Consider the following 26,463-nt stretch of genomic DNA (forward strand, 5'->3'; position numbering starts at 1 on the left):
AGAGCACATAACCCAAGTGTGGAACATCAGAGAAGGTTTCCTGGAAGTCATGGCACCAAACCAAAGTCTTGGTCAAGCAAAGGACAGAAGGAAGTATATGTGCTTATAAACTGTATGGAAAAAGTGTCTATTTGTATCTCTTTACAGTCATGATATATTTTGCCTCTACTAGGTAATAGTCTTTCAGGCTAGGGACTCTTACATTCTGTTGTACCCCATGGTTTCTAAAAGAAAAACATGTAAACACCTTGTGAACTTAGGGTTTAATGGATGACTAAATCTTGCGTCCCAAAGTGGCCAATAATACTGTTCAGTAACGACAAAAATTACTTGAGGCCTGTGACATTTGTTCTCCCTCATTCTATCAGGCATGTGAAAATGCAAACAGTTCGGTAAGAACCAAGCAAAGAGGAAAGTAAGTGAGGCCATGCCAGGAAACAAATCCTCTCTGGTAGGAACAGCAAACAAAATGAAGAGGACAAAATTTGCTGAAAGGGGATAGACACAAATGTAACTTACGGCTCTGCAGCAACCTCTGAAGCTCACAGAGCCCTCCTCTCCACTCACACAGAAGGCTGCTACTGCTGCTAAGTCACTTCAGTCGTGTCCGACTCTGTGTGACCCCATAGACATCAGCCCACCAGGCTCCCCAGTCCCTGGGATTCTCCAGGCAAGAACACTAGAGTGGGTTGCCATTTCCTTCTCCAATGCATGAAAGTGAAAAGTGAAAGTGAAGTCACTTCAGTCGTGTCTGACTCTTAGCGACCCCATGGACTGCAGCCCACCAGGCTCCTCCGTCCATGGGATTTTCCAGGCAAGAGTATTGGAGTGGGGTGCCATTGTCTTTAGGAGCAGGTTTTAGCAAATTTCTGGCTGTGGAAACTGCAGCTTAAGTTCACTGGAACAAGAAAACAGCTATAAGGTGAATACAAAATGTCTCTTTTAAATGAACATAGGTGAATTTTGCTGAGTTTACCGAGTTTGTGATGCAACTCTTTATCTAAAGGAAGTGAAAGTCAAAGGGAACCTACTATGCCCAACTTGTCCAACCTTTTCAAAAATAGACAGTCAAATCTCTGTTGTGTCCGGCCCTTGTACAGTGAAATAGACATTCTCTCCGTCCCGGCACTGAGGCCAGGACTTTAATCACTTCTAGTTCGTGGACCTCGCCCACCTTGTGCCAGAGGTAAAAGGATCCAGCTAAAATTGGGTTCAGACACTGGTGTTAACAGTAAGGATATTTTTTGTATCCCTCTTTGAGCTTCGTCGTGTTCTCCTAGTTCCATTCAACCATATTTTACTCATACAATTAAAAATGTAAGACTTCTTTTTAAAAAATATGTATTAAAATACTGAGCGCTTTTCGCAAAGCTTCTTTTTTCAAAAAACAATATTTGGGCTAACTGCCTACAATGTTGAACCCTTGGACCAGATGGAAGTTCAGAAAAAAGTTCAAAAAAAGCAAAATTATAAAAATTACTCAGTAGGAAGGCCCTCACTACGCAGTTTCAATTCTGTTTTAAAGCTACGTGCAACCTTTCTCCTCGGTGCCCCGCCTCCACCCCGCGCCCCTTGGTGTACAGCACAACCGCGACTCCGCCCCTCTCTTGCGCGCTCCCCCAAGAGCCCCGCCTCTTCGCCTCAGTCCGAAAGGGCAGGACCCTAAGCGCCTGCTACCGTCTCGCTTCTATCTCAGCACCACCCAGTCGACCCGGCCCGCCCCGCCCCTTGGACGCACGCGTACTCGTCCGCTAGCGCGTTGGCCCTCACCCGACAACCCCGCCCACTGACGCCCTCCCGCCGCGCCCCTGGCGTACGCACGCCACGCCCCTTGGCACCTGCCCCACCCCTAGGCGCGCGCAGGCCGTCCCCCAAAGCCGGGCTTCTAGGAGCGCGCCCGCCTTCCCGTCGCCACGTGCTCGGTGGAGGGCGGTACGGGGGGCCGAGCCGAAAAGATGTTCTTGCTGCCTCTTCCGGCTGCCGCGCGAGTCGCCGTCCGACATCTGAGCGTGAAGCGTTTGTGGGCACCCGGTCCAGCCGCTGCAGACATGACGAAGGTGAGAGGCAGCGGCTCGCCCCGGGGCCGCCGCGAGAGTCGTGCCCACGGGCGACGGGGACTTGGGGGCGGGGCGAGGCCGCGGTGTCCCGGGCTTCTGAGCCAAGTCGCAGACATCGACTAAAGAGAAAATACCTTGCTTTTGCCGAGCTCGGCTTTGGCAGCCGGCTGCGCGAGGCTGCAGACCCCCCAGTATTCTACTAGGCTAGTGCGGGGGATGCGCTCTTCCTTCTTTTGCTTGAAAGTGCTAGGATCCGAACTCTGAGCACGAGAGATTGATAGCCATAGATAGATAGCTACCGTTACCTGAGCTCCAACTCTGTACCGTGCCCTTATTTTGCGATTTTGTTCAGTCCTCCCAGTAACTCGCGGAATGACGGCGCCAGGATTGTTCCCACCTCAGCTAGGAGGATGCCCAAGTATTGGTGAGGTGAAATGCCCTAGAGTCAGATAGTCACTGGCCTCGGGTTCCATACCAGGACCTCTCTCCTCTGCTGAAGGTGAAGATCAGGAAAACACAGGTCCTCCGGGAGTAAACTACGTGGAAGGGTTTCTAGAGAAAAATAACATTTCTCTAGGGAAAAGGGCTTTGCAGGGAGATCTGTCTGTTCGTGAGATTAAGAGAAGTGTCCTGCAGAAGAAACCCCATTGTGAAGGTCACTAAAATTTGGTCGTAGGGGGATCTGGAAAGGGGAAACGGCTCCGTGGGAGGAGCACACGCGTGGGAGTCAGGCTTGAGAGCCAGCAGGACTGTCCCTGGCTAGAAGTATTCTGGATGGGGCTTGAGTTCAGGGTGGCTGAGGGACCAGAGGTCTGTCCCCAGTTCTTTTCAGTACTATGGAAATACATCCTGCTCAGGTAACCTGTGTGTTCTGTCTGATCAGTTCCCTACTTGGTTCCCTGGAACCCCAGGCAGTTGGCAGCCTTAGGAAAGTTAGAACCTGGGAAGGTTACCAACACAGAGGAAGCCTTTTTTTTTTTTTTTTAAATAAGACAAGACATGATTTTGTCTAAGTACCAGTGTGATTTTGTAGAAAGCACAGAGGACAGTGAGGGAAGGCATCTGGATTCTTGGCCAGTTCTGTTGCCCCCAGGCTAGTGTATCAGACCAGATTTCGGTTTCCTTATCTGTCAAGTGGGAAGACTACATGTTCTTTCCACCTTACAAAGGTGCCCTAAGTCAGAGCACATTTTTAAAGTCATAAATTGCTGTGCAGAGGTAGACAGTGATTCCTAGGTTTAGTTCCTTGTTTCAGGTGTTTGGAGTCTGGGGCTCAAGGAGATGAAGGATAAGCCACTAAGTGCTGAGAGAATGTTGTATGTCCCTGACCCTCCCAGTGAAGGTGCATCCTTTTCCTCTCTTCCAGCCTATGAGTTGGCCAGAGAACTTGTTAGTATCAGCAAGTGCAGCCCTTGGCTTTATCGAGATAGTATCCCAGAATATTGCACATTTTTGCATTTGAAGGTTGTAAAGGAGGGAAAACTTACTTCTACTCACCTAGATTCTAGGGCTGAGACTAAGAATGAAATGGACCTAAAACAGATTATATTAACAAGAGAAAGGCATACAAGTTTTACTTCATATTTTTATGTGTCCAGTCTTCAAAAGGGAGAAGACCGGAAGAAGCCTATAGGCCCCAAAGCTTATATACCTTTATAAACAGAGAATGAGAAATTGTGGGAATGTGATTAGGCAAAGGAGCCTAGGGGCAGTCAGTTGAGAGACAGGGACTAGGAAATATGTGGGGGAAACTAAGGGAGGATGAGGGTTATTTTAGTAGGTTTTTTGTACAGGTCCCTTTTGGTATTGACTCCCAAATCTTATCATCAGTCCCTGATGATAAGAATGTTCTCTTGCTGGTACAAGGCAAGAAACTTTCTCATGGGAAATTTTATGACCAGCTTTTGGATGGAAAGGGGGAGAGATCAGAGAGCTGTTTCTGCAGAAAGTGAAGGAAAAGCCCTCTGTGTTGTGAAAGCTCTTGAGAGGGACCATTAAGACCAGGACAGGTAGTAATTTGGCTCTTGTGTTAGCAGGAGTTTGAAACACATAGGCAGGATATGAGTGTAGTTGACTGCTCAGCACCTGCTGCTTTTTTGGCCTTGTTCTTTTGTCCTTGAGGGGGACATGGTTTGGTTGAAATGATTAGCTTTTTCTGGAGTTTGGGATCCCTTGAGTCCCTGTCTGGGATCTACTCTACTCGTGTACACCTTTTTTCTCTTTTTCTCAGGGCCTTGTTTTAGGAATCTATAGCAAAGAAAAAGAAGAAGATGAGCCTCAGTTTACAAGTGCAGGAGAGAATTTTAATAAATTGGTGTCTGGAAAGCTGAGAGAAATTTTGAACATGTACGTATTCATCTTTGGATTTCAATTTTTTTAATGCCTGAAAGTGAAAGAGAATGTCTTTTGTGTTCTGGTGGAGGAAAATGCACAGAAATACACTGGCCAGGATATTCTTGGTGAAAGTGAAAGTAAGTGTCTGTTGATTGTATATTGGTACTTTGTGGTTCACAGTTCTGGGAAATCAGGCTACTTCAACCCAATCACCAGGGTATTGTGAGAGGCTGACCCAGAAGGATCTGGAAAGTACCAGATTTCCTCAGCCTACCCTCCTGGCTTCAGTTCTTTTCTCCCCACCCCACCTCCCACCTGCTTCCTTCCAATGTCTCTACCTCTTTAACTCCTCTTCACTTGGGGGGAATAGCCTGTTCTGGGCTAGATCAGATAGCCTCAGGAGGCTGCATCATAAGCTTTGAATTTCAAGGGCTTCTCAGATGTTAAAGGACACGTGAATCGCTTGGGGGTGTAGTTAGAATGCACATTCCAGTTCTGTAAATCTGGTGTGGGCCTGAGATTCTAACTACTCTTGGATTAGTCAGGGAATGGGGAAGGTAGGAAAAGGTTTGCATTTCAACTCCTTCTCAGCTATGGGCCGCAATTTAACAGAAACAGTTGTCAACGTAGGCCACTGCAACTGCATATTATTTGAATTAGAGATAACCTATTAGTATCTGATAGATGTAGCCTAATAATTAGAATAATTGTCTAACTATTGGATGACAGAATTTGCATCCCCTGTCAATTACCAATCCTTTACCCTTCGACAGCTCCCTGAAGTGCTTTGATTAATTCATTAATCCAAAAGCTAACCTGTTGGAGTACAGAACAGCCTGGCCTTCCTGACTGCATGGTACCAGTGCATCCAGTTCTCAGGCTATAATTGTGTATTGCCAGCTGCTTTGTTTGGAAATTGCCTGGTATCCCATCTGTAGATAAATCACAAAAATCCTCCAAGCTAAACACAGTGCAGTCAAGTCAGCCACTTAGGTTGGTGTCTTACATCTTTTATTAGATTTAAGATTGAGGTCAGCCTCCATCCAGTGCTCAGTCTTCTCTGCATTACCCACCCATGGCACTGCTTTCTATCATTGTTTTAAAATAAGGGCATTTAATCTGGAAGTTTTTGAGCTAGAATTACTGCATCTGAGAAATCTGAGAGATTTCTGAGAGAGTTCTGCTTTTGATAACATAAGTAGCAAATTTGCAGAAGCATCAGACCACTGTAATAATACAGTTGGTTTATGTCACTTCACAAGGGGACAGAGCAAACTATATTTTTTAACACAGCTATTTTTTGTTTCAGATCTGGACCACCCCTGAAGGCAGGCAAAACCCGAACCTTTTATGGTCTACATGAGGTATGAGATGAAGATAAGGTTTATTTGGCAGACCCTCAGTGAACACCTATATGTGCCTAGTACTTTGGCTGTACCATTATACAGAAAATTGTGTGTTGGATTATGAATGAGTTTTATCTCAGTATTAAGCCACAAGCATTGGTTAAATTGTCAAGAGGCAAACTGCTGTCGAAAAGTACTGCATCTCATATTCCTCAGTCTGTAGGCTTTCTTGGTTCAGTAGCCCTGTCTTACAGAAGCAGACATTTGCAGGATCGTCGTCACTCAGCCTTTCCAACACACAGTTATAAAACTTTACCAAGATGTCAGGGCTTAAAAAAATTAAAACAACCAAATTTCTTGGGGAGTTTTGTCCTGTGCGGAGGTTAAGGTGGTTGTGTGAAAGGTCATATACCATTTCATGCTAGAAATGGATGCTTTAAAGATCAAAGTGGCTGACTTTGTATTTTTTGAAACAGGACTTCCCTAGCGTGGTGGTGGTTGGCCTTGGCAAAAAGACGGCTGGAATTGATGAACAGGAGAACTGGCATGAAGGCAAAGAAAACATCAGAGCTGCTGTTGCAGGTTCTTTAACTTTTAAAGTTTACTCTTGTTAAAGATTCCTAAGGGTCACTCTGTAAGATTATCAATCTCAGCTCTTTTTGTCCTCTTACCATCATTATCCTTCCCACATTCATACAAATAACTCTCAACAAATACTCAGTTTTCCTTAGCCAGTATGCTTGGCCTTACTTTAGATATAGAAGGTTAGGTTATGGAATTTCATTTTTATATTTCTTTAGCTTGTGTCTAGGGTTTCAGTACCATTTGTTCCCTCTTGCAGTGTTGGCCTTAGAACTCTTTTTTAGCCAGAAAGTCCTGGTGGGTAGATTGTTTTTTTCTTTTTTTGTAATGTATCCGTGGTGTTGCCCCACTTTTAAATCACATGGAGTCGTAACTATTTACACATCAGAGAAAATGGCTGCAAAGTACAAAGTGCTTATTTATGACTAGTTACAGAGGTGTGTGCCTGTCCCAGTTTGCCACATGGACAGTTTGAAGAGTTGGAGTAGGTGCCTTTGGGTCCTGTCAGGGCTGAGTGGCAGGATGAGGCCTTCATCGAGGAGACTGTGGTTAAAGAAGCTTAGAACACCATCGCTGAGGCAGGAATCATTAGCTGGATTGTGCTGTGACCCCACGTATATCATATGTGCTTGTTAAATTTACTTTCAAAGTTCATGTTGGGTGATTATTTCATAACTTTTATTTGGGGCATTTTGCTGACTCGGTCTTAATAAACGCTGTGTTAATAATGGACTTTGCTCAGTTCCTTGGATATAATTGCAGTGTCATCACTGCTTTCTCATTTTTAATACGGCAAGCTTCTAGTGACTGGGACGCTTCCTCAGAGAACCCTAGTGTTTCAGAAGTGGTATTAGTAATAGCGTTCACTTCCTTGTGAGTGAGACCAGTCATTTAATCCATCATTCTTTCCTCCCACTACCACGTGAGGTGAAGTGAAAGTGAAGTCGCTCCGTCGTGTCCGACTCTTTGCGACCCCATGGCCTGTAGCCTACCAGGCTCCTCTGTCCATGGGATTTTCCAGGCAATAGTCCTGGAGTGGATTGCCATTTCCTTCTCCAGGGGATCTTCCCAACCCAGGGATCGAACCTGGGTCTCCCGCATTGTAGACAGGCGCTTTACCGTCTGAGCCACCAGGGTAGACCAATCATTTAATCCATCATTCTTTCCCCCCACTACCATGTGAGGTAGACCAATCATTTATCCATCATTCTGTCCTCCCACTACTATGTGAGGTGTGTGCATGTCCTCACTGTATGGAAAGGGAAGAAGTGAAAGCTCAGAAAGATCAGTGTCAGGGCCGGGATTTGAACCCCAATCTTGATGTTTTCTCAGGACCCCACCCTAAGTCTCTGCCTTCTGCCCTCTGAGGGTCCCTGACTGACTCTGGTTTTCTGGTTCCTCTGCCCTGTGAAGCGGGGTGCAGACAGATTCAGGATCTGGAGATCCCGTCGGTGGAGGTGGACCCCTGCGGAGATGCCCAGGCGGCTGCGGAAGGAGCGGTGCTCGGGCTCTATGAGTATGATGACCTGAAGGAGAAAAGGAAGGTGGTGGTGTCAGCCAAGCTCCATGGAAGGTGATGGCACGAAACGAGGACCAGGTCCATTCCCTGGGTGCTGATGGCATGGCCTCCTGGACATGAGCTGCCTGCCTTTCAGCGGCCGGCACTGCCTCGTGGCTTGTCTGTGGCTCTCTCATGGCCCTAGTCAGTTTAGGAGTATGATGACTCTGCCTCTTTTCTGCTCCTGGCTGCTCCTGTGTGTGTTTCCCTCCGACTCTCTAGATCCCTTCTCCATGCTTGCTGGTTCCTAGGAAACTATTCCTGGTTGGCCTCCTGAGGAGGGATAGAACAAGACGACAGAAGGGTCCCAGAAGGTTTTAATGCAGATCATTTCCATCTACCTAGCACCTGTGGGCTCTGTGCTAAAGGCCAGAAATAAGCAGATGCCGGGATCCGGTCCCTGCCCTCCTAGTCTAGTGGGAGACTCAGCTTTGGGCACATTTTTTGAGCACCACTTATACTCCAGCCCTGTTCTGGGTTCAGGAGCAGACAGTGTGAGACCCTCAGGAGACGTGGCGGGGGACAACCGGGGTCTTGTTGGCACCTGTGATATAGTGAGTGAAAATGAGGGCCCTGCGACCCGTCAGCCTGGCTTTGAAGCCAGCTCTCACTTTCTGGTTGGGTGACCAAAATGAAGTGACAGAAATCATTTTCCTCTTTGGTTGAGTAGAGTTGTGAATCAGATCTCATGTGACTTTTATGATCAAAAGGCAAAACCCATCAAGTGTGTGGCACATGGTGAACTCTGTAAGCAATGAGTGTTGTTTTGTCCATCCCCACACCACGTGTGTTAATTCTTGTGGTGCACAAGAATAGCCAGGGTCCTGGAAAGTTGGCCCACGTCCTTTGTTTTGTGAAGCCAACCCTGATTTCCAGCAGGTCGGAGTTCAGGGTCCCAAGCCAGGCAGGGAGAAGGCAGGAAGCTGGCAATTCTCTGGCAGGACTGACCAGGGGGAGCTCATTCTGCAGTCCCTCAGGCCATTCTGTGAACACATCTGCTGTCAGATTGGGGAGCAGATTTAGGGCTTCAGAAGTCCATCAGGCCAACCCCTTTTTTCATACAGAAGGGGATTCTAGGTCTTCTCTCACTCAGCTCAGTGGGGGTCATGTTTTCTGCTTTTATTTTTGTTTTTGGCCATGCCATGAAGCATGCCAGGCCTTAGTTCCCTGACCAGGGATCAAACCCGCACCCCCTGCAGTGGAGACTCATGGTCTCAACCCCTGGACCCACCAGGGAAGTCTCTCCAGCTCTTTATAAACCATAACAGCTGCCTCCCTGGTTCAGATTACAAAGAATATATTTGGGCCCCCTCTATCCATCACTTTTCGTTTGTCTTCAGTAAGAGCCCTCCTTGCAGGCTGTGGTCAGTGTTCTGAGAGGCTGTCTGACGGTGACCTTGTGTTTTCTTCTGCCAGTGAGGACCAGGAGGCCTGGCAGAGAGGCGTCCTCTTTGCTTCTGGGCAGAACCTGGCACGCCGCTTGATGGAGACACCTGCCAACGAGATGACGCCAACCAAATTTGCCGAAATTGTTGAGGAGAATCTCAAAAGTGCTAGTATTAAAACAGACGTCTTCATCAGGTAATTCAGGATTATACCATAGACTCATATGATGCTAGAGCCAGATGGAGCTTCAGAGATCCTAAAATTCAGCTCTCTCACCATTCAGAGAATTAACTTGAGACCAGAGAGGTAAAGGGACCCTCTGGCAGCCACACACAAGAAGGGGTAAGGGTTCTTCAGTTTGAGATTTATTTCTGTCATATCTTGCCTGCTTTTGGCAGTGTTGTGACGTCACACTACATTTTGTATGTGTTTTGTAGCAGTTTTATTGAAATATAATTCATATGCAGTTCACTCATGTAAAATATACAATTCCGTAATCTCTAGTATATTTACAGAGTTGTGCTGCCGTCACCACAGTCAATTTTAGAACATTTTCATTACCCTGAAAAAAGAATCTTGTACCCACTCCTCATTTCCCTTTTCCTCAGCCATCAGTTCATAGACTTTTGGGGTGTTTATACTTTTTGGATGGACTTCCCTGGTGGCCCAGATGGTAAAGAATCTGCCTGCAATGCAGGAGACCTGGGTTTGATCTCCCTGGGTTGGGAAGATCCCCTGGGGGAGGACCTGGCAACCCACTCCAGTATTTTTGCCTGGAGAATCCCCATGGACAGAGGAGCCTGGCGGGCTGCAGTCCATGGGGTTGCAAAAGAGTTGAGTGACTAAGCATAGCACATACTTTTTGGACTGCAAATAATGCTGCTGTGAGCATTTGTGTACAAGGTTTTGTGTGGACATATGTTTTCATATCTATTGGGCATGTACCTAGGAATTGAACTATTGGATCGAATTGTAACTCTATTACCTTTTTGAGGAGTGTACATATTGTGTTTAGTTTTGGTGAATTCTTTCTGTCTTTTCTCTTTTTCGACATAAGTGAATAACATAGCATACCCTCCTAGCATGGAATGAGAATCTGCCTGGTAGATTCCCTTAGCTAGATCAGATACCAGAGCTGGTGTTGCCTGGCTGTCCTGAGGTTTGTTGTCAGCAGCCTTGCTGTTGAACCTAAAAGGCTGCACCTCTAGGCTTTCTGCCATCCTTGGGAACTCCCCCTAATCTTAAGCAAACCAAGTCTAAGTATTTGGGGATTTATAATGAAAGCAACTTGACAGATATTTGCTTCACCTAAAGAATCGTTTACTATCAAAGTTGCTAATCAAGGGTGTTTACATTTAAAAGGATTCTTCACTATTTAATTGTGATTAGAATTCATGTTTTTTTCAGGGAAACTTCTGTGATCTAGATAAAGAAAATGTGCCGTCTATAGAAAATGCAGTATTGGAGCTTGATAAAATTTCTGGGATGGTTGCTGTGTATTTTGTGGCAATGTTTAGTCTCTAAAAAGGTGTCTTGGTGAAGACTGTTCCTTGTTTTATTTAAGGAGACACCAGAGCTACGTTTTGCCAGCAGACCGTGGCCGTGTGGCCACATGTCTTCAGTAACAGCACCTCCTGTATGTCTGGAACTTGGCATACAAAGATGGGGGTGGTTCTTGTCCTCAGACAACTGAGGGCTTTGCAGGAAGGAATGGGAAGGGAAATGGTATAGGGGGTGCTGCAAGAGCAGAGAGCTGGGGAGAATTGTGGAAGAGTTGAAAAGGTTTGCCAACAAAAATGGTGCCTGAGCAGTTCAGGGAGGTGAACAGACGAGAGAGCAGGGCAGAAGCACCTATGCAGTGGCCTTGGGAAACCACAGGGCTTGAGGTGGAGCAAAGGAAACTCAGCCAGAGATGGGGCAGGTCAGGTGGGGAGAATGTAACCTATTAAATTGAGGCAGCTGCATCAAACTCACTCTAGCGTTAGGTGGGTATAAATCAAAGAGGTACAGACTGTACTTCCAGAAGGGCAGGACTTTAGTAAAACATCAAGTACTAGGTTTGTGATTAAAAATGCCCACATTATACAGCCTCGCTTCTTTTGAAGTGAGTTTCTTTTAATTGTCATACCTTCCATTTTTATATTCTTTTCCCTCTGAAGTTGGGTGGCCATCTCTCTATGATGAAGTTCTAGTTTAATAGTTTCAACAATTTCATTCACCTGCTTAGTTCCTCTGGCTAGGCAGGTGCCAGAGGAGCATTCCTCGAATGACGTTGTTTCTGGTCTGTCTGTAGGAGGGTAGAAGTCTTCCCTTGGCCTAATTACTGTGGCCAGAAATCAATACAAAGCCCTTTTGTGCCCCTAGCCTTTGACTATACAGTGTTACCTGACATCATATTACATACCATACGTGAATTCTTCTATAATTCTACAAGTAATCTTTTGATGGAGATGTCTTTTCTACAGCTAATCTTTTGAAGGAGGTGTCATTAATCTTATTTTGTAGATGAGGAAACAGATTCAGAATCAAGTGACTGACCCAGGAATATACAGAAAGCAGATAGGAGGTGATAATTGAAGCATTAACATGTATATATTTTCAGAACTTAATGTGTATGTATTTTAAGAGCTTGTGTGTTACACTGTTTTTTACACACAGATGAGTTTATTCTAAGTTATTGAAACAGAGCAATGTGTATTTACATTTTTCATTTCTTGCCTTGTAGACCCAAGTCTTGGATTGAGGAACAGGAAATGGGATCATTTCTAAGTGTGGCCAAAGGGTCCGAAGAGCCTCCAGTCTTCCTGGAAATTCACTACAAAGGCAGTCCCAATGCAAGTGAACCTCCCTTGGTGTTTGTTGGGAAGGGGATTACCTTTGACAGGTACTTATTTATTGTATCCATGCTTTGTATTTTGGTGAATGCTTTGTATGTAGTTGTATTATTTGGTGTGTGATTTGCTTCAGAAGTATGGTGTTTGGTCAGATCTTATGTGTTACTTTAAATGTATTAGGTCACCACTTATAAAATGCACACTGTGTGTCAGAGGCTGTATTAGGGCATTTTACATATATTAGCCCTGATCTTACCCCAGGAGCTAGGCGTTGTGGACGTTCTGCAGGTGAGGCAATCATGACTTAGGTTAAATGATTTTTTGAAAGCTCCATAACTAATACTGCCATACATTTTGATTCTTTTATGGGGATGTTAAAATTTCCAACTGGATAAGGTGAGGCAGCTGTGTGGATCATGCTGTCTTCCCTTTGCTTACTTCAGCTCACATTTTTTGCTGACCAGTCTGGCTTTCATTAATCTCCTTAAACCAGCAGACCCCAACCTTTTTGGCACCAGGGACCGATTGCATGGAAGACACAGACTGGGGGGCTGGGGGGTGGGAGATGGTTTTGGGATGACTCAAGAGCATTACATTTATTGAGTATTTTATTATTACATCAGCTCCACCTTAGCTTATGAAGCATTAGATCCCTGAGGGTGAGGATCCCTGCCTTAAACCATAAGTGTTCCTTAGAAATGGAAGCTCACTCTGGCTATTTCAACCAGGGAGAAACTGAGTTGGAAAAGATGGTCTGAGTCAGTATTTCCCATGGAAAGCATTTGCTACTGAATACTGGTTTCTGGGATGCTAATTAAATGTGAGACTTGAAAAAGATAACTTGATTAAAAGTCTAGGTTAGATAAAACGAATAAGTTTTTTATTTTGTTTCAACTATAGTACTTCTTGGTATAGAACACAGCGTTTTCTAAATCTTTTTTGTTTTTAATTGAAATATAATTAACATCTAAATTTCCTTTTGAAGAGAACTTGTATCTCAGGAAATCATGGTCCATAGAAACTGCTTTAGAAAATGCTGCTAAAGATCTATAAAATGTTGATGTCCCCTAGTACATTTTTGTACCCATTCAAGAACTCCATCTGAAATGTGAATGAATCCTGCCCTTACAAGAGAGTTTCTAGGTACTGTGATGCCTGTGTCCTGGGCAGATCTGACCGCCAGAGTGGTCTTCCGTATACTAGCAGACTGCAGTGCCTCCTGTGTTTTCCTTTCATTGGTTCACTTCCTCTCATTTAAAGCATTGGTCTCCAAATGATCATTATTTGGCCCATCAGTAAAAGATTTGAGCTCATACTATTGAAAAATATGCATATTTATATATATCATGTGCATATACTGTTGTATTAAAGTGTGTTTTATAAAACACTACAGCAGAGAATTCTCTGGTGGTCCAGTGGTTAGAACTCAGTGCTTTCACTGCTGGGACCCAGGTTCAGCCCCTGGTCAGGGAACTAAGATCCCACAAGCCCCATGGCACAGCCAAAAATGAAATAAAAAGAAACATTACAGCAAATAAAAATTAGATAATGAAAGTTGTTCTTAAATGTCTTGCTAATTGTGACAGTTTTATACTATCATCGGGGTAATGTCAATGCAAAACTTTTATGCTCAGGGTGAAGTTGTTTGTTCACTTAAATCTGTATTTCAACTTTTTGTTATGGGGATATTTAGCAAGGGTGCTCAACCTAGTCTTTTTGGTTTAGAGAAGCTTCCTAGAAGAAGTGACATTTTTAGCTTAAGATGTGAAGGATAAGGGAGTTAGTTCTGTGGGGAGTAGGTCAGGGAAAGAGCCAGGTGAAGGCTGCGGATGGGAAGAAAGAGGGGAAATTCCTAGTACTGAAAAAAATGCCAGGGCGGCCACGATAGCACAGGACTGGGGCAGGGGTCAAGGCACAGCTGGAGACGTTGGCAGAAACTGGGTTGTTCTGGATCTGGTTAGATTTTGGACTTTGAACAGTTGAAAGTAACTGAAGGGTGTCTAGCAGAGGGAAAGAATGACATTAGAAATATATATATTTACAGTAAAGTTCACTTATTGAGTGTTCAGTTTTCACCCATTAAGTGTTCAGCATAGTGAGCTTAACAAATGTGTGCACCCCTGCAACAACCACCTCTATCACGAAAATAAAACATTTCTCCAAGGCCCCAAAAACTCCCCTGGGAGTTTTGGAGCGTGCTCTTTTGCGCTCATCCCCTTTCTCACCCCCACCTCAGATGACTGGTCATCTTTCTGTTATTGTAGGTTACTTTTGCCTCTTCTAGAAATTCATTTACAGGGACTCTTTTAATAAAAAGACCAGCCTCTTTCTCAGCATATTATCTTTGAGATTTAACCATGTTGTTGGTCATATTCCATTGTAGGGAAATACCAGCATTTGTTTATCCAATCGTTGTTGAGGGAAATTTGGGTTGTCCCAGTTTTGAGTTATTAATTATAAAAGCCAGCATCATCTGTAAGGCTTTGTGTGGATGTTTGTCTTCCTCTTAGTTAAATACCTAGGAGAGGAGGGCTGAGTTGTATAATAACTACATGTTTAATTTTACAAGAAACTACCAAACTTTTCCAAGGTGATTATACCATTTTGCATTCCTACCACCAGTGTACAAGGTTCTAGTTGTTCCCTGTCCTCCCCAGCATTTCATGGTGTCCGTCTTTCTAGTTCTAGTCACTCAGGGAGTGTATAGTAGTATTTCTTTGAGGTTTACTTTGCATTTCTCTAACTAATGACGTTTAACATTTTTAAAATGTGCTGATTAGCCGTTGGTACATCTTCTTTAGTGAAGTATCTCTTCAAGTCTTTGCCCTTGGCAAAACACTTACAAGAGTGTTTGTCTTACTGAGTTATATGTTTTTTAAAATATATATTCCAGACATATATCCTTTACAGTGGTGTCTTTTGAAGAGCAGTTTTTATTTGCAGTGAGGTATAGTTTGCAACTTTTAATTTTATAGTTTATACTTTTTTTTGCCATATATAAGAAATTATTATCTATGCCAAGTACTTGTGTTCTTCAGTAAGTCTTAAGGTTTTAGGCTTTAAGGCTGTGATCTATTTTGAATTTTTGTATATACTTCTAAAAAGCATTTGAGGTTCTTCTGCTTATCTTTTTTTTCCATCTGTTTGTAAACATTTCTTAGTTGTATGGGTAATAAAGTGAAGGGGTAAGGCTGCTGTAGGACACTTGGATATATAGGAGCTAGGCAAGCATCTGAATCATTGATGGTGGGAGCCTCAACTAGGATGGATGTAGGAGAAAAAAAATGGGTGGATTGGAGGGGAATCTAAAAAGTAAGCAAAGATAACTGGTGGTTATTCAGAACGATAGTCCTGTATGTAAGAGTGGAACTCCCTGAGTGGAAGCAGCCTAAAAATAGATAGAAGGATCAGTGTGCTCCCCTTGCCCTCATGGGGTTATCTCTGGACTTCTTGGACCAGGAATGTACTTTTCTTATTCTGAGCCAATGGATAATCTTTAATTCTAGGTGTATAAATGACAACCATCTAACTATCAAGTACTTTGGAGGTGAGTGAGAATTAGGGCCTGATTTCTAAGGTGAGCAGATGTCAGAGCAAGGAGTTGACTCTCTCTCAGCAGGGCAAGTCAGCAGCAGAATCCAATTAGAGCTCAAAGTCAGAGCCCCTGCCTCCTTGCCCAGCCTGTGAAGCAGGTCGCCCTGGGTTCTTATAAACCAGCAGCAGAGAAGTCCCTTGTTGGTTCCAGAAGTCTGCTGGGGCAGTGGCCTGGGTTTCTTGTGGATTGAAGCCTTTCTCTGCCCCTGTGTTTAGGCACTGTCTTAAGGCTTTGGGCTAGTGTCTTCCTGTGCCTGTGGGTTGTATTTTGCTATCGCAAGATCTGGTGTACCTTGGGTTATTTAGAAACTGGTCAAAACCAGTTTCTCCTGTGTCTTCCTAGGAGTTGAAAGGGGATCCTACCAGTCTTCTGTGAACTTGTCTGTTTTTCCCTAACAGCTTGTGACCTTCAGGTTCAATAAGTTGATCAATTCATATAATTTGCTGTAAAGACAAATCTACATGAGTGTCCAGAGCTCAGACAGGATTTAAGCAGCATTGACTGTATGATGTAGTAATGTTTCCAGTGGCAGTGCTAACATTTCATTCAGCTAGAAATAAAATGAACCAAGATACCCCCCCCAACCCCCCGTATTTCTGGAATTACTTTGTGTCTTTTATAAAAACCATAATATTATCTTTTTAAATGGTGAAATCATTCAGATTCTCAATTTGGAAATTTCTTGGTGCTTGTATGAGGTAGTTCACCCCACAGTTTTTGAGAGTGCTTCTAGCCCCCTCGTTTGCACTTAACATGGTACATTGTCCTTTCCCCCCAGTGGTGGCATCTCCATCAAGGCTGCTGCAAACATGGACCTCATGAGGGCCGACATGGGAGGAGCTGCCACTATCTGTTCAGCCATCGTGTCTGCTGCCAAGCTCGACCTGCCCATCAACATCGTAGGTGTGTGGGCGGCTGTCTTGGAGAGCTTCTAGAATCCAGTCAAGTGGTAGAATGGAGACAACAAACACGGTTTCCTGTAATCTGAAAAGATCAAGTTAAATGGTTTTCATCAGGCAGAAGCTCTGTTTAGCTAAGTGTTGTCTTAACTGGCAGAGTTAAATGTATTCTGCATTATGGGCAGTAACTAGAATTGATTGTTTTACTTCTGCAAAATGTGGTTAGCAGTCAGGGGCACATAATGTCAAGTTTGCAGTTTACTCCAATGGAAAATGCCCGATAAGTAGGGTAGTGATTATCTCATAGGGTTGCAGCCGATTAAACGCCTTGACATGCAGAAAAAGTGCTTGGGACAGAAAAAATCCTCCATTTGCAGCAGTGATTTTTGTAGTTCAGAATGCCAGACACAATGCTGGAGGTTTGTCATGTGTGAGAGGGGGACGTGGAGGTCGGGACTAAGATTGAATTGGCTTGCCCAGTGTCACCTCCATTGCATGAGAAAGTTGGACTGTCATCCAGGTCTGTCTGACAAGTCACAGACATCATGATATGTCACCCCTGCATACTTCTGCTTGTATTTCCTAAGAACAGAGACATTCTGTGTAATGATAATACCATTATCATTCCCAGGGATTGATACAGTAACCAAATTCAAACTGCCCAGTTGTCCAGAAAATGTTAGTTTTATGTGTGTGTTGTATACACAAGCATTTATTTCTTTCTATTTGGTTTTGAAATCTTGGAGCCACTCAAGGATCACCCCTTGCATGTAGTCATCATGTCCCTTTAATTTTCTTTACTCCAAACCTAGTCCCGCCCCACCCCCTTTTTTGCCCCTTTCTTGGAAGTTTTTAAAGGTTCAAGCTTATCTTGTGATATTCTATGATTTGGATTTGTTTGGGTTATTTCTTCGTGATAGAATTAGACTTCTTTGGAAAGAGTGATGTGTGCTTCCTGTCACTGGTGCATGTAATGCCACCTGAGTCATTGGTGATGCTAAACTCAAATATTTAGTCAAGATGATGTCTGTGACTGGCATCTGTTGAGGGTCTGCTGTGACCTTGGTCCCATGGGTGGCATATTTGGACATAGCACACTCCATGTTCCTTCATGTATTCTTTTTTTTTTTTTAAAAAAAACAGGTTTGGCTCCTCTTTGTGAAAATATGCCCAGTGGGAAGGCCAACAAGCCTGGGGATGTTGTTAGAGCCAGGAACGGGAAGACCATACAGGTTTGTAGGTGGATGACACAGCCTCCGAGTTCTGCTGTTCCTTGCCTTGAAGGGGTGCAGAGTGCGGGCCCCATTTAGGGAACGGCAGTACCTTTATTATGAGTAGCTTTTCGTGTAGTCAAAGGTATTTCTTTATGGGAATTTTAAGATTGTTTTCCCTACCTTACTGTTCCCCCTACTTTCTGTATGCTATACACACAGCTTATGAGTTTGCAGCCAGCCCTGCAGAGCAGGCCAAAGCGGGAAAAGTACAGGCTGTTTTCTGGATACACCTTTGATGTGGTAACTTTTTCCATTTAGCAAAGTGTTTGAGAAGAAAACAAGTCCTGCATCGTGAGCACTGCATCTGGGGATGTGGCAGCAGATCCTCTGCTGGGCATATGCATGCATGCACTACTACACATAATGACTAAGCGTATTTAAAAGAAGAAATATATTATATCTAATATAGCTGAAGTTGCTGCAGTTGTAAGAGTTCTCCAGTCTGGAGATCCAGGCTGCTGCTTTAGTGTATCTTTCTTCAACTCTTTCACCTTTTTGTTTTTGAAACTCTTGACATTTTCCCCCTCCTGTTATAAACTTAATGGTAATGTGAACTAGACACTTCTCTTTATTTCAGCCTCCAAAGTCATCAGCATTCGGTCATCAGCTCTGATACAGGGATTATTAAATTATATTTGCTCTTCAGAGTAAATATATTCCTATTTTAATGGTAGTATATTTTTTATAATTGATGACAAACATCACAGCAGCGTTTTTATACTTCTAAACTGAACACTGCTCTGAGTGTCTAGATTTTGTATTCATTGTTTGTATCATCTTATCCTTTTAGTCTTTTGACCTTCCTCTTTGCAGGTGGATAACACCGATGCTGAGGGGAGACTTATCCTGGCCGATGCGCTCTGCTACGCTCACACTTTTAACCCAAAGGTCATCATTAATGCCGCCACCCTGACAGGTCAGACAGTGTGCTTTTCCTGCTTTTGTTTGAAGAAAGTCTCATTTGTTGCCTTCGAGTGCACACATTGTACTTAGGGCATTCATTATTTTGCTGAAATCTGGCGAGCTCCATTTGTATTCAAAGATCTTTCACCAAAAAAATTATTCTGCAGTTGTAAACTGCTTTGAATCTTAGGTTTAGTGGTTTCGAAACATCCCAGGCTATACTTTAAAAAAAAGAAATAACAAGTGGATCAGATCAGCCCATCCACAGTGACAGTAAAAATGATACAAAGCAATGTTTTCTGCCATTTGATACAGCTCAGAAAAGATTAGTGATAAGTTCCCAAATCAGTGGTTGCTTTTATTTATCATGATGGGCTACCCAAGTAGCTCAGTGGTAAAGAATCGCCTGCCAAAGCAGGAGACTCAGGTTCTATCCCTGGGTCAGGAAGATCCCCTGGAGAAGGAAGTGGTAACCCACTCCAGTATTCTTGCCTGGGAAGTGCCATGGACCAAGGAACCTGGCAGGCCACAGTCCATGAGGTGCAAAAGATGTATCTGACGTGCCGGAGTGTTTTCTGAACTTTTGTATTTGAGTTTATACAGAAATAAAAACACTGGGGTGAGGGGTAGGAGTGGCAGGGTCATGTATCAGAGATGGGGCCGTGTAATGTGTTTGTTGTGTGAAGCATGTTGACTTTAAGGCCAACATGGGGGTGGCTCCCAGATGTGCTACTTCCTAGTCCACCAACCTTGGGCTGGTTCCCTGACACCCTCAAACATCAGTACATGGGGACAAGTCTGTTTACCTCTCAGAGTTTTGAAGATTGGAAGGAGTTTCTGAAAAGCCTCTTTTAATACAGTGCTGGCATGCGACAGGCTAGACCATCAGCTCTATGGGGTAGCGATAAATATCTAAAGGGATGACAGTGGTCATTACCTTATTGCAAAAGCTCAATGTTCATAATCTTTCATCCAGCAGTTTACTTTAGGGATTCATTGTGTCTCTAGCTCTTTTAAGATTAAAATTCAGATCATTTTCATCTTTTGATTTTAATTCTTCTGGTCATATGAGCCTTTAACAGAAAATCAGTTCATATTTCTTTTTTATGTGATTCTAACAATAGTCCATAGATTCATCTGCTAAAGACTCCTTTTTTTTTAAGTTGGTGTTATAGTATTTTTATGGTCTTCTGTCTCTGTTCAGTTTAGTAAACACTTTAAGCTGAACAACGGAGGTTTTAGGGCTGGTGTTTGAGGTGCAATGCTGAGGTGGGTGGTAGTACTCCCTTTCTGTAAATGAGGAGTCACAGTGCCTCCCCGCGCCCCCCCCCCCATCCTTTTTTTCCCCAAGCTTGGGGGTATGAGAGGGTGTGAAAGTTGGATCTAGATTACCAAGGGCAGCCTCATAGGTGAGCCTTCAGGTTACCCCGGCCATTGTCCTCACTGAAGGGTCTTGATGATTCGCTTTAGTTCCCCAAATACTGATTGAGTCCCTTTTGAGTTCTAGGAGCTGGTATTTAAAGGAGAGGGTGAGAACGTTTCCAACCAGAGTTCCTAGCAGGAAAAAGAACATAAGCTTTTAGAAGGAGAAGACCTCATTTTAAAATTTGTGCTGCCTCTTAAGAGCATGTGACTTTGATAGTGTCTAAGTGGTCTCATCTGTAAAAGTGGTATAATAGCACCTCATTGGCAGGGGCTGGGGGCGGGGGTTGCCTGTGTACATTAAATGAGATGATACAGGTGGTTGTGCCTGGCTTGGCACACACTGGACTGATGTTATTGACCTTTAAAGAGCGGGCCTGTAGCAGACTGTAGGAGCAGTGGCTGCTCAGTGGGTGCCATTCAGTCATGGTACCTCTCGTTTTCTTAATGCCTGTGCTTAGGATGGAATGAGAGTGGTAACTTCAGCACCTTCCTTGGAGCTTTGATGTTTCTTCCATACTCTGACAAATTCTGGTAACACGGAAGAGTTAGTGTTTAATACAGCTTCAAAAGTGCCTTGTAAAAGAACATGGGAAGTATGCCCCCAACAATGGTACTTCTGAAATTGATGGTGGTACTAGTTCTGTGATTGTGTAGAAAGTAATTGTTTTCTGAGATATGTAATGAAATCATCTCTAGCGCCATGGTCCCTGTTGGATCACATTAAATATTTATGTCTCCCATTTTCTCTTCCTTTAAGAGAGGATATCAGATCACATTCTTGTTTGTGGCCAGTGCTTATCTTCTCTCTGAGAAATTCAAACACTGATGCAAGGTTCTTGTGGAGTTGATAGGAATGTTTTAAGGACAAGTGAATAAATACAGAAAAGGTCACTAACTTGAAAAGTAAAGTATTCATGAGTGTGTATGTGTAACTGAACATGTATCCCACCCAGTCATATAGACAGACCACAGGCAGTGAGTAACCAGCACCCACCATAGTATCTGGGATGTCGTAGGTGTCATGAATAGTTATTGACTCAGTTGGCCCCTGTTTAATTCCTGTGAATGGCTGGGAATATGGAGGTGGGACATACAGAGGTGAGGCCCGCATCCCTTGGACAGTGGCCGTCAGCGGATCATCACACTGACCAGCATAGAGGAGCCAAGTTAAAAGGAGTTCATGAGAGCCTGTGTATCTGGGAATTTGACTGGTACAGGAAGTCAGGCACTGTGAGAAGCGCTGCTTGAGCTGGAGTCTGAAGGAGGAGGCATCACCAGGTGGAGGAAGGAAGGAAGAACATCCTACAGAAGGCACCCCTCAAGGTTGGGGTGTGGGGGCGGTGATGAACAGGACAGAGAGGAACAGAGTGTGGTGGGGTCAAGACACTTGGGACCCACGTCCTGGTAGGCACCAGTCCCCTGCTGGCCTTGGCACGTTGCGGGATTTAGTCTGCAGCCAAGTGCAGCAGGAAGCTATGAGTGGGAACTATGAGATAGTTTGCTCTGCGAAAGGGTCCTTGGCCAACAGTGTCCCAACCACAAGGGAAAGGGACCAAGGAGAGGTTGGCAGGCCAGGTGGGCTGGTGAGCAGTGTGTGGTTATTGACTATAGATGTGTAAGTGTGTGTGTTAAGAATGAGTGTGTTTGACTTCAGTATTACCTGTTGCATCTAGGAGTGCAGGTGAAACCAGTTTGCCCATGATTTGATACTCATTGATGATGGTTAATGGGTCTTTGTATGTCCATTATATTATTCTCTTGGCTTTGTGTATATTTGAAGTTTTTGACAGTACATTTTTTTTTAAAACTATTACCATAGTCCAGTGGTAGATGATGGTGGTAGCCATGGTGAAGGGAAATGGATAGGTTTGAGAGATAATTGGGAGGTAGAGTAACAAAAGCCCAAGGAACAAATGACCCAAACAGAGTTGCCCAAATGTCATGCAGAATCACGGGCTTTTACATATGGGTCACTGTTACGTTTGCAGTAGCATAATGTCTAAAAATACAATGTACATATCTTAATTCAAAAATACTTTATTGCTGAAAAATGCTAATTAACCATCTTTTAAACCGTCTGTGAGTCACAGTGGTAAGGTCAAAGAACACTGATCACAGATCACAGTAACAAATAAATGAAAAAGTTCCAAATATTGCAGGAATTACCAAAATGTGACAGAGACACAAAGTGAACAAATGGTTTAGGAAAATGGCTCTGATAGGCTTACTTGACATAGGATTGCCACAAACCTTCAATGTGTGAAAAATGCAGCATCTTCAAATTACAGTAAAATGGAGTGTAATAAAATGAGGTAGGCCAGTACCTCTACGTAGTGGACTTGTAAAATCATTAAGAATACTTCTAATGAATTTGTTTATAAAAGAAGAATAAACATTTAAAACATAAGAGTAAGAACATGTACTTGGACATGTACAGTGTGGTCTTAGTTATGGGTTTTTGCTTTTAGTTTAGAAGAAATTTGGAAAGAAATATTAAAAATATGTAATGGTTATACCTGGGATGAGATAATTGGTGATATTTGATGTTTGCTTTTTTGCATTTTCCTTAATAATTGAAGGTGAATTCTAACTTGAGAAACTAAAAAGCTAGTAAATATATACAGTAAGGATTTGCCAACATCATCTTTTTTGAAAATGAGGGAGACATTAAAATAGTGTTAAAGGCTAAAGTTTTGGCCTGCATAGCAGTAGAGAAACCCATCTTGCCAGGAGAGACCGGATGCTGACCTGAAGGGCTGTGTCTTGCAGGTGCCATGGACATAGCTTTGGGATCTGGTGCCACTGGGGTCTTTACCAACTCTTCTTGGCTGTGGAACAAACTATTTGAGGTAAGAATAACACAGAAACACCTAAATTATGGAGGTGATTTCATTCCTCTAGCCTTAGAATGCTGTATTTCTTCAACCCCGAGTTACAGGATTTTTATGTTGTAGAATTGTCTTCGAAATGATTCCATCAACTTGATTCAATGTGCTTTTCTATAAATATTTAAAAATGATAAATATGATGCCACATTCCTGCTCAGAATGAAGTGAACATGACTTAAAAATATCCCTGATGTAGAAAAGGGTATGAGGATAGCTTTGTAAAAGAAGGAATGGCCTTTTAATGAACACATGTCATGAGTCAAATAGGAGGGTATGTAAATAGGGCTTGCTCAGGTTCCTTACTGGACAGTGAGGACGACAGTTTCTGCTGCTGTGCTCTGTACCTCCACCCAGCCCTTTCACAGCAGTTTCCCATCACTACCCCCACACTCTTCACTGCCATCAGCTTTCCCCAGTGACACCACTCTGTTAGCCTCCCTTAGCTTGTCCAGAGGCAGTGTGTACCTCTGGCCTCTTGGTGACACCCTGCTCTTGGCTTCTACAGTAGTCTTCTCTTCTGGTTTCCTTTCTTGATGACTTCTGTTTCAGCCTCCTTGGCCAGATTTTTCCTTTGCCTGGCCCTTTGGTTGACTTCCGTTCTGGACCTCACGCTCTTACTCTGCACAGTGTTCATCGGGAATCCCGTCTATTCCCGTGGCTTCAGCTGGCACCTCTCTGGCTGCTGTCTATCCTAAGCCCCAGGCCCTGAGCATCCACTTGGCTATGAAACAACTCCATCTGGCACCTCATTCTTTCAACAAGTAATTAATGGGAGCTTACTGTATACCAGCAGGGACAAATACAAAAGGTTCCTGAATACACTCTTGATGTGGTTTAAGGTCCTAAACTTCTCTTTTAAACTGCTTCCCTTTCACTTCTGTCATCTTGCCATTTGTGAAGCCCCTCTCTATCTTCTCCAGCCTCTGGGAGAAACTCAGCCCTGTTGTCTCCTTCCAGGTAGTATGTGGGGCCTCTCCCCTCCTCTGTACCAGGCACACATTGTCCTTCTGTATCATAAACATTGAAATAACAGTCAGCAGTTTATACAGCCTACACCCTCTCTTCCTGGAGGTAGTCACTTTCAACCCTTGGTGGATTCTTCTGTTAGTTATTCTTCTGGAGTCTCAAAATAACAGCTTACATTGCTGCTTCCTGACTTTTCACTTTTGGCTCTTTCCGTTGACCACAGTTTATCACAACCTTTACCCATTTCTCCTACTAGCCTTTAGGCTCTTTGATGACTCAGATATTAAGTATCTTTAGATCCCCAACCCCTGTTGGTGTTTAGCAGTTCAGCAGATGATGGATGGATGGATGGATGAATGAATGAGTGTGTAAATGACATGAATTAATGAGGTCACTTTATCTTAGTATCTGGCCTTTAGTAGTATAGTTCTAGGCACACCAAGGCCACAAAACATCATGAAGACTAGTTCACCCTAATCAAACCAGCAAAGCCTGTCTGACTACAGGATACCAGCTTATTCATTTAAACTGAGACCCATAATATTAGTTTGATAATTTCAGCAAATGCCCTACAATTTTGTAGGACTGTTCTATAGCATTCCTGGCTTCTTCTATAATTCTTAAGCTTTTTAATTAATTAAAATAATTCTGGAATCTGTTGTATTTGTCATATTTTAGAGTAATAGGTCAGAACCTGCTTCATCTATTCTGCCAACTATCATACCTATTTGTTCTCTAGGCCAGCATTGAAACAGGAGACCGTGTCTGGAGGATGCCTCTCTTTGAACATTACACAAGACAGGTTATAGATTGCCAACTTGCTGATGTTAATAACATTGGAAAATATAGGTATGTAAAATAAACTATAAAAGTACATTTTTACAATCATTATTTGCCAAAATGAGCATTTAAAGTTTTAATCTTTCACAAAGGTTTAGGTATCCAGTTTCTTTTCAATGTAGTGCTCATAAGCACTGATTTCTGTCTTTTATTTTCAAGGTGTTTCCCAACTGGTTCTCAACTGGTTTTTGCATTTTCAAATCTAAAGGTCATTTTAAGCAAATGGTAAGGGAAGGAGATGGACAGTATGGTCATTACCACAAGAAAAAGAATTTATCCTTTATGCTTAAAGCTGTGTCTAAAGATAGGTATCGATTTCTGGGTTAACTTCTTTAAAGGTCTCATTGGCTTGACTTTGCTCTCTAGTCATAGAAGTCACTTAGCAAGAATGGAGGATCTTAATAGAACATTCAGTGTGTATTTAATGGGGTTAGATGTTGATTTTTGTCTTTCTCTTCAGATCTGCAGGAGCGTGTACAGCTGCAGCATTCCTGAAAGAATTTGTGACTCATCCTAAGTGGGCACATTTAGACATAGCAGGTGTGATGACCAACAAAGATGAGGTTCCTTATCTTCGAAAAGGCATGGCTGGGAGGCCCACGAGGACCCTGATTGAATTCCTGTTTCGGTTCAGTCAAGACAGTGCTTAGTTCAGATGCTCTAAAACGCCTTCATTCTGTCTTAAATGGGCAGTGGAATTTCAAAATACTTTTGAATGAATAGATAAAAATCTTTTAAGGGAAACAAAAGATGGTATTTAAAAACAGAACGAAATGAAATTTGTATGCCTTGATTTTTCATTTTATGCAGAGATTTATAAAGGTAAAGCTAGTATCTTACTTGGCAAAGATTTTTAAGATAGTCTATAAAATGATGATTTTTAAAAGCTATCTAATCACTTTTCAGAGTATATGTTTTTAATTGAGAAGCAAAAGTGTATTTCCGATTTGTGATGCTGAGAATATGAACAAACTAAAAGTTGCTGTGCGATTGTCAGAAACAATAAATCCAACTTTTGGTGCTCTCTGGTGTGGCTCTCATATTCACTTTTATTACTATAAAACCCAGTGATGCTATTAATATAATTTGTCTCTTCTGGCTGTGTTACATAAACTAAGTAATTAAATTGGGAAATGATGAAAAATGTATTTTCTCAATGTTAATAACTTTGGGGCACTTAGTGATGAATTTGTGAGGCAGGTACCATTACCCCCACATTACAGAGGAGGAAAATGAGACACAAGAGAGGGTTCGTAACGTGCCAGTGACGTCACCAAGCTAATAAGTGGGACAGCAGAAATTTAAGTCCAGACAGTCTGCCTCCAGAGCTGGCATTCTTAATTGTTTCACTGTAATGCTTGCTTTCACTTCCGGGACTTGAATGGATGTGGAATTTATTTGAAATAATTGAAATAAGAGGGCCATAAAAGAAACTGTCAGTGGGTAGACTACTTCCACCATCTGGAACTTCAACCAATCAAAATTCCATTTGTGCAGATTTAGAAGAAAGCTAATTGGAGTCATTTTGAGAATCTTGAAAGTCCCTTGGACTGCAAGGAGATCCAACCAGTCCATT

General features: G+C 43.1%; 1 protein-coding gene across 1 annotated transcript; it reads left to right on the plus strand.

The window, feature by feature from the left end:
• Nucleotides 1-1,867: 1,867 nt before the first annotated feature.
• LAP3 (leucine aminopeptidase 3) lies at nucleotides 1,868-25,911 on the plus strand. Its single transcript, XM_005887019.2, has 13 exons — nucleotides 1,868-2,057; nucleotides 4,288-4,403; nucleotides 5,701-5,755; nucleotides 6,214-6,319; nucleotides 7,733-7,892; nucleotides 9,294-9,458; nucleotides 11,989-12,147; nucleotides 16,471-16,595; nucleotides 17,735-17,823; nucleotides 18,679-18,781; nucleotides 22,963-23,042; nucleotides 24,787-24,896; nucleotides 25,348-25,911. Exons 1-13 carry the CDS (start codon nucleotides 1,956-1,958, stop codon nucleotides 25,535-25,537), a joined length of 1,560 nt encoding a protein of 519 aa, XP_005887081.1. The 5' UTR covers nucleotides 1,868-1,955; the 3' UTR covers nucleotides 25,538-25,911.
• Nucleotides 25,912-26,463: the final 552 nt, after the last annotated feature.

This window comes from Bos mutus, chromosome 6, assembly GCF_027580195.1.
Source record: "Bos mutus isolate GX-2022 chromosome 6, NWIPB_WYAK_1.1, whole genome shotgun sequence".
Lineage (NCBI taxonomy): Eukaryota > Metazoa > Chordata > Mammalia > Artiodactyla > Bovidae > Bos > Bos mutus.